This window comes from Lolium rigidum, chromosome 1, assembly GCF_022539505.1.
Source record: "Lolium rigidum isolate FL_2022 chromosome 1, APGP_CSIRO_Lrig_0.1, whole genome shotgun sequence".
NCBI classification, from domain to species: Eukaryota; Viridiplantae; Streptophyta; class Magnoliopsida; order Poales; family Poaceae; genus Lolium; species Lolium rigidum.
The window spans coordinates 47,276,818-47,285,343 of NC_061508.1; the positions used below are offsets into that span (position 1 = coordinate 47,276,818).

Consider the following 8,526-nt stretch of genomic DNA (forward strand, 5'->3'; position numbering starts at 1 on the left):
TGCACGCGTGTGCAGCAGAATCCTCAAATCTTGTCAAACTTTTCCTCTGAAAACGAGCATGCAGTTTGCTCTGGCGATGAGATGAAAAAAGAAGATGACGCGGGGGTGGCACCCCCTGGTTTGGTTCACACGCGGCCTTAAAAGTTAGCATTTTGTACAGCAGCCGCTAGGGAGAGAAAAACGTGATCTTGATCTAGGGTTTCGGTTGCCTCTCCGGTGGTCCGTTCCGCCTCCGGCGGCCCTTGCAGCCTTAGAGGTGGTGTGGACCAACGGTTTCTCGCGGGCAGGAGGGTTTTCGTTCTATTTCTTTGGAATGATGAAGCAATAAGGTCATTCCTACTCTATTTCCACTTCAATGGTGTGTCCGGCAGAGAACACGTAAAGTTGTGTGTCTGGTGAATCTTCTCGGATCTGGTCAATTTTTGTTTTTGTTGGTGTGGTTGCAGCTTTGTCTTTTCCAACATATGGTTTTCACCATTGCCGATGCCCGACGGTTGCTGCTCTCGTGGCATTGATCCTTTGAAGTCTTAGCACCATGATTTATGTTGCCTACTACAACAATTTTTATTACAACAAGTTTTGTCCAGCTGCAGTGAGAGAGGCACCACTACGGGAGAAGAGGACATTGCCGTGCAAGCAAAATACACGGCAAAGGGCATAATTTGCACGGCAAAGCCTTCGCCGTGCAACTCCGCCCGGCAAAGTTCGGACGGCAACGTTTGCGTCGGCAAAGCGGTCGTTGCCGTGCGTCCCACCAAACTGCACGGCAAAGGCTTTGCCGTGCATCGTTCGCTTTGCCGTGCGCCGCTCTCCTTTGTCGTGCATCGTCTGCTATGCCGTGCGGCCATTTTTTCCCGTGCGGCATGTTCATTGCCGTGCGCATTTGACCCGCGGTGCACGGCAAAGAAATTCAAGAATTATAAAAAAAAAGGGCAAGCGCCCGGCGCCGGCGAGCCGCCGGTGGCGAGCCACCAGTGGGTAAGCTGGCGGCAGAGGAGGGCGTCGAGGCGGTGGCTGGCCGCGGAGGAGGGCGTCGAGGCCGGCAGCGCGGCGTCGGGCGGACTGGGGTTGGCTGGCGGTGGAGGAGGGCGTCGAGGCCGGCGGCGCTGCGTCGGGCGGAGTGGGGTTGGCTGGCGACGGAGGAGGACGTCGAGGCGGTGGCTGGCGGCGGCGGAGGGCGTCGAGGCGGTGGCTGACGGCGACGGAGGGCGTCGAGGACGGCGGCGCGGCGTCGGGCGGAGTGGCGGCGGAGGGCGTCGAGGCCGGCGGCGCTGCGTCGGGCGGCGCGGCGTCGGGCGGTGTGGCGGCGGAGGGCGTCGAGGCCGGCGGCGCGGCGTCGGGCAGACTGGCAGCAGAGCCGGGCGTCGACACCGGCGGAGCATCGGGCGTCCAGGCCGGCGAGTGCTCCATCTTTCCGTCTCCAGAGCTGAGCATCGAGCTCTCTGCCTTGATGCTCTGTGCGTCTGTGCGTGTGTGGATAGAAAATGAATAAGAGATGGAGGGGTGTGGTCACGGGTGAGTGCTGATGGTGGAGTGGTGGAGTGGTGATGGTGGGGCCAGGAATTGGGTGTTGGGTGTGCCATGTCATCTATCCGCGTGAGTATCTATCTCAGCCGTTCAACACAAACGTGATCCTACGGTCTGTATTACTGCAATCTTTGCTGATGCGTTTTTCAAAGTCTTCGGCGAAAAGCACTTTGCCGTGCGTAGTGTCTTTGCCGTCGCGCCGGTTTTCTTTGCCGCGAGATTTCTTTGCCGTGCGCCCCCCGTTTCTTTTGCCGTGCGTTTTTCTTTACTGTGCGTTTTTAGCATCGTTTGCCGTGCACCCGTCTTTGCCGTGCGTTTACTTAAACTTTGCCGTGCGGCATATATTTGCCGTGCGTTTTACTGTTCCCGGACGGCAAAGTCGGCTTTGCCGTGCAAGCCACGCACGGCAATGACTCTGTGAACGGCAGTGGCATTTTTTCCGGTAGTGCACGCCTTCGGCTAGCTTGGGTGCTTGTAGTCGTCGCTAGGTGATCCAATAACCTATCTCTTAATTTTTTTGTACTTCTATTAATGATTATCAATAAATCCATGGATTTTTCGCAAAACAAATAACAGAGGGCGTGTTGTGTTGTACACAACGACCCCGCATGCCGTGCGTCATGACTATGCTAGTTGAGCCCATCAGATTTGTTTGTTTACGTTGCTCACCACATACACCATGTGGTAGCCCATCAGATTAATGTAGTGTATACATACGTGTATTTCTTCAATGGTCAACAGATCACTTCTAATCCATGTCGATTTCGTCGGCCGTGATCAAGCGGAAGCCTTATCCTCATGTTTCACGAGGCGAGACAGCCAGTACGTTGTATGTTTATACGGGCCACCAACTGATAATTGGTACCTCAAGTGGTAACATGTTTGTATCAACTATCAAGGTTTCACGTTTTGTTTCGATTGGTTCACTTCAAATGTAGCTAGGACTAAGCGTCAATCAATGACGTGATTGGCATGGGATAACATAGAGTTTGAGATCAGTACACCTACAGGTGTATACAGAAGTATTTTAAAGTGCACCAATCGACTAACTTGGCTAACTGAATATACAAGTCGACAGATGTCCATACTTCCATGTGTTCAGTACACCGACGACCATAAAATACTCATTGTTTGCTTTTGTCATAAACTGTGGTACTTAATTATCGTAATCTCGACTACAATCATGCTGGCCTGTGGTTTCTTTGATGAAAATCGATGGAGGCCCCGTTGTTAAAAAAATCACACTAGCTTGATTCGATCATCTTCTCCTTCCTTGCCTCCTCGGAAACATAATTTAAAAGAAAAACGACACATGAAAAAGATCAAAGTTCCACGCCTTTCTTATGACATTGTTCTAGGGTTTGTCTACCCCCTCCCTCGTTTGGGAGTTTTGACCATAGCCAGGTCCCATATGTACGTGAGGTCACCGCTCTCGAAGTCTCGATCTTTGCTATGTGTGAGGATCATAGCCCCGGGCCACCACACCTTCTTGGACTCCGCGAAAATTGAAGTTATTGCTTGCTTCTTGCTAGATTCATATGACAAACTTGGTGCCGCTAGGGGTAATTTCATGCTCACCGCCAACGGGTTTTGTACGACCTCACTCTAGAACCGTGCCATGCAGTGGCGGAGCCAGGAATTGAACTGAGGGGGGTCGAAACCAAGCTCTAAATTTTTTTTAATAGAAGAGAGCAAACATATTCAATAAAAAAGGTCCAAACAGATTTAATTTGCATATTTCATCAAGTACAACAACAAAATGACTATAAAAAACAAGAACACCAAAATAAAGCTACATTTTGATAAGATAGTATCATACCATTAAGTTGCCTCCTCGTCGGCGTCCATCGAAGGCAGTCGGGGACGAGCCAAGCTGGGGGCAGCCGGGCAGGGCCGACCGGCCGAGCAGAGGCCAGGCGATTGGAGTCGGAGATGGGGACAAGCTGAGGCGCTGAGTAGGGGGGAGGCGACTGGAGAAGAAGGCGGCGGCGGGCCGCTGGAATGGCAATGAAAACACCGACCTCCTCGACCTGGTCAGGGACGCCGAGGCCCTGGCTGAAGCGGAGAAGGAAGCAGAGGAGGAGCGGGCGGCCCATGCGGCGGTCGACGCCGAGATGGAACAACGCAGGTTGGCAGCCGCCGCAGCCGCAGAGGATTCCGACTTCAACATATCATGGTCTTCCGATGACCCTGATGCGCCTACCCCGAAGGAGAAGGCGGCGGAGCAGAGGGCTATAGTCCAGTCCTTCAAGACGCTCAAGGACGACGCCGCCAACACGAGGCTGCGGAAGTGCCTGCTAGAGGACGTGACAGCGCACCGAGCCCTAGCGGCCGCACGGGAGGCGGCGGAGAAGCAGACGAGGGAGCAACGCAACGACGGGGCCGGTCCGTCAGGCAGCAAGTAGTCTAGGCTTCTAGCACTACTTTGTATAGTTTGAATGTACTAAGTTTCTATGCTTTTTATATATATTGCAAATCTTAAAAAAATGGGTCGTCCCAATGGAAGCACCCCCAGACGCAAACGGACGCGCGAACAAAATATGTCCGCGGGGCGATGCAAACGGAAGCTCGCGACCACTTTTAGGCGTCCGAAATGCGTCGCCCTGTTGGAAATACCCTTAGGGTCGATTATTTTTCCTCAATTTCTGAGCCGGGTCGACCGACCCTCCTCGACCCGGTGGTGGCTCCGCCCATGGTGCCATGAAGCTCATCACATCCATGCTCACCACTTTGATGTAGAAGTTATGTGGACACTCATGTCTTTTGAGCAAGCAGACTTCTTCAAAGAGAGAAGCATCATCAATAACTTTCTTGACATGTATGATCTCGTCAAGAGCTGCCACATCACGAAATCAGTTGCGGAGCCAAGACATCAACCATGTGTAGTCATTTTAAAGTTACGTAGTCAAATACATGTTTACATATCTTCAGCTTGTATTGGCAAAAATATGTGTAGTCGATTGACTTCATAGCTAGGCATGGCTCTGCCAATGCCAAGAATGCACTAACGATCATCTTAAAACTGGACTCTGAGAGAGCATTTGATTTTGTGAACTAGGAGGCACGCGAAACGCGCTAGTCGATCACTGTCTTGAGTACGTTGTTTGATAGGTGACGAGACTTCTCTAGCAACGAATTTATAGCGCTAAATAACACTCTATTTAATTTGGTTCTCTAGGACTTAAGCCCGAATGAGCTGGCTACGTACTCGCAACCTTGCCACTGAGTTAGCACTTAATTCACAGTCTAGAGTGCGTCCGGGTCGAGAGAAGTCTGTAAGGTTACATACGTGTAAATTGTCGTAGGCTCGTAGCTCGGGCACAAAGGTGGCTGTGGTCCCATGTAAATAAAATTAAATAATTCGTAAATCATCATACAATAGCATAGACAATTGATAGCGTAATTATTGTAATTCAAACTCTTCCTATCGTAAAGAAAATTCACCAACAGTCAAATTCCAAGAACAATATCCTAAAACTTAAACAAAGTCTCACTTGTCGCGGGATGACGCGATTTGTAGGCGACAAGGACATGGCATGTTGACTAGACTTATGTAAGGCTGGAAGTGATTTTCTTTTTTTCTGAGATCAAATGAGGCTGGAAGTGATTAGCGAGCGAGGAGTACTATAGGTCTATAGCATCGTTGGTGCCTATGTGGCCGGAAATTTCGTCACCCCTCGAGTCCACTCCTCCGGCCGCCACCGTCCACACCCTTCTACCCCGGCATAATTATAAATAGAGCCTTCTAGCCAAGCAGTATCCTCACACAACCAATCCAATTTCAAGACAAGCAGCATACTCATCTTCTGCTCCTTCATCCTCTAGCTAGCTAGCTTCTACCTTCAATAACTAAGCTCTTCTTCTCTATTGCCCCTACCTGTTCTGCATGCATGCAGTTGTAGCGAGCTACTATTAGCTTTTCCCCTCTCGGTGAGCCCCGTTTTCTTAAGTTAATTTTTTGTTCTCTCTCAACATTGTCAAGAATTTACCATTTATTTGAGCAAATTTCCATGCATGCAAGATATTGGATTTCACCATTGTTGGCGTCTTTTTTGTGATATACATATATTTAGTCATCAACTAATCATGTAGTACACCCACCGGTTCACCATACAATCTTTTTTGTATTCCAAATTTAAACTAATACCATAATTTGTTTTTATAAAATGGAGCAAGTATTTGCCCGGCCAAGCCAGCGAGAGAATCTTCCAAAATTTGTCTTTCTACCTAGTTTGCGGTGTGCGTGGAGGCAATATCAGGTGGATCAAATCAATCATGTCCCGTGATTTGATTTGTCCGCCCATCTTTTTTTTTTTGCGAAACAAAATACAAACGCAGACACGCATAAATACGGATATATACTCACCCCTATAAACGCACGCAACAAGCATCAATTGCTACATACGAGCAGTATTTTCAATTTGTTTTATTAGTGTGCTTGCATATATGTATGTGAACACATGGAGATTTTCTTGGCAAAGTTTTGGGAGGTATTGACTCCATTGTCACTACTCGTATGTGGCAATTGATGCCTGACACCTTTGTCAACACATGGAGTGTCACCTTCCAGACTCATGAAGACCTGCGATGATGGTGACACCTTTGTTTCCTCGTTTTCCAACCCCAACAATAATTGCAGATTTCTCCGAACCATTGAACATGTTACGTGATTGAATAGGAAGTATGGTAAACGTAACAAACTCTGAATTGCATGGGAGAGAATACCAAAATACGAGTATACAAGAATATTCTCTCAGAATATCATATTCTTTTACAAGAGTAAAAGAGAATCGAAACAAACCACAATGGTTTATTCTCAACAGTCCCACAACCATACGGTTGCCTAGCGTTCGCACCAGTCAACAACCAATCCCCTATTTATGCTATCCTACCGGCACTCACGGGTCTATCAATCGGGCTAACTAAACAGAATCGAACGAGATCAATCTAGGGACGAACGGGCGGGAGGCCATGGCGCGGGAGCAGCTGGAGGTCCTGTCGGCGCTGGACGCCGCCAAGACGCAGTGGTACCACTTCACGGCGATCGTCATCGCCGGGATGGGCTTCTTCACCGACGCCTACGACCTCTTCTGCATCTCCCTCGTCACCAAGCTCCTCGGCCGCGTCTACTACTACCGCGCCGGCGCGCCTGATCCGGGCTCGCTCCCGCCCAACGTCGCCGCCGCCGTCAACGGTGTCGCCTTCTGCGGCACGCTGTCCGGCCAGCTCTTCTTCGGCTGGCTCGGCGACCGCATGGGCCGCAAGCGCGTCTACGGGATGACGCTCATGTGCATGGTGCTCTGCTCCCTCGCCTCCGGCCTCTCCTTCGGGTCCACGCCGGCCAGCGTCATGGCCACGCTCTGCTTCTTCAGGTTCTGGCTCGGCTTCGGCATCGGCGGCGACTACCCGCTCTCCGCCACGATCATGTCCGAGTACGCCAACAAGAAGACGAGGGGCGCATTCATCGCCGCGGTGTTCGCCATGCAGGGGTTCGGGATCCTGACGGGCGGCGTGGTGACGCTCGTGGTGTCCGCCGCCTTCCGCGCCGCCTTCGACGCGCCGGCGTACCAGGATGGGGCCGTGGCGTCCACGCCGCCGCAGGCCGACTACGTGTGGCGCGTCATCCTCATGTTCGGCGCCATCCCCGCCCTGCTCACGTACTACTGGCGGATGAAGATGCCCGAAACGGCGCGATACACCGCGCTCGTCGCCAAGAACGCCAAGCAGGCCGCCGCCGACATGTCCAAGGTCCTCCAGGTCGACATCGCCGACGACTCCAAGGACCCCGCCCCATCCGACGGAGATCGAAACTCGTTCGGCCTCTTCTCCGGCGAGTTCCTGCGCCGCCACGGGCTCCACCTCCTCGGCACCGCCACCTGCTGGTTCCTCCTCGACATCGCCTTCTACTCGCAGAACCTCTTCCAGAAAGACATCTTCACGGCGATCCACTGGATCCCCAAGGCCAAGACCATGAGCGCCCTGGAGGAGGTTCACCGCATCGCGCGCGCGCAGACGCTCATCGCGCTCTGCGGCACGGTGCCGGGGTACTGGTTCACGGTGTTCCTGATCGATCGCATCGGGCGGTTCTGGATCCAGCTGTGCGGCTTCTTCTTCATGGCCGTCTTCATGCTCGGCCTCGCATTCCCGTACCACCACTGGACGACCCCGGGCAACCACGTCGGCTTCGTCGTGCTCTACGGGCTCACTTTCTTCTTTGCCAACTTCGGGCCCAACTCCACCACCTTCATCGTGCCCGCCGAGATCTTCCCGGCGAGGCTCCGGTCGACCTGCCACGGAATCTCCGCGGCCGCGGGCAAGCTCGGCGCCATCGTTGGCTCGTTCGGGTTCCTGTATCTCGCGCAGAACCAGGACGCGAGGCTGGTGGATCATGGGTACAAGGCCGGGATCGGAGTGAGGAACTCGTTGTTTATTCTTGCGGCGTGTAACTTTCTAGGCATGGGGTTCACGTTCCTCGCGCCGGAGTCTAATGGCATCTCGCTCGAGGAGCTCTCCGGCGAGAACGACGACGAGACCTCAGCCACTCCGGCACACGCCAGGACGGTGCCCGTCTGAGGAGAATCAATCGCGTATCTGTTTGGCTGCATGGATTGTTGGATCGGAGGTCAAGGTAGGTAAGTGTAGTGAATCAACAGAAGAGGTGATATACCATAGTAACTTGTGTTAGTAGAACGATGGACATAGTGAGTGGTTACTGAGTCCAACGACTTGATTTTGTTTCTGTCATGCATGCATCTTGCCAGTATCAAGAACATCTACTTCCAGTTCTGCCGACCTATCTTCAGAGATTTTTAATCATCCATATATAATACAGTATGCCGTCGTCTGAATTAAGCTTCTTCAGTCCTCATGGAGGTGTGCAGATTAGTGAGATTACTAGGTTGAATTACCGTATAACTTCGAATTGCTTTTTCTCCACCGATCACAAGTTTTACATGACCGAACAGACTGGTCTCCTGGCTGGCGTTGGAACGATCACAG

At 51.9% G+C, this 8,526-nt stretch overlaps 1 protein-coding gene across 1 annotated transcript; it reads left to right on the forward strand.

Moving 5' to 3' along the window:
* The first annotated feature begins 6,498 nt into the window (after positions 1-6,498).
* LOC124672505 (probable inorganic phosphate transporter 1-8) lies at positions 6,499-8,313 on the forward strand. The gene has a single exon (XM_047208728.1). The coding sequence runs from the start codon at positions 6,499-6,501 to the stop codon at positions 8,098-8,100; it is 1,602 nt and encodes a 533-aa protein (XP_047064684.1). The 3' UTR covers positions 8,101-8,313.
* The last annotated feature ends 213 nt before the right edge of the window (positions 8,314-8,526 follow it).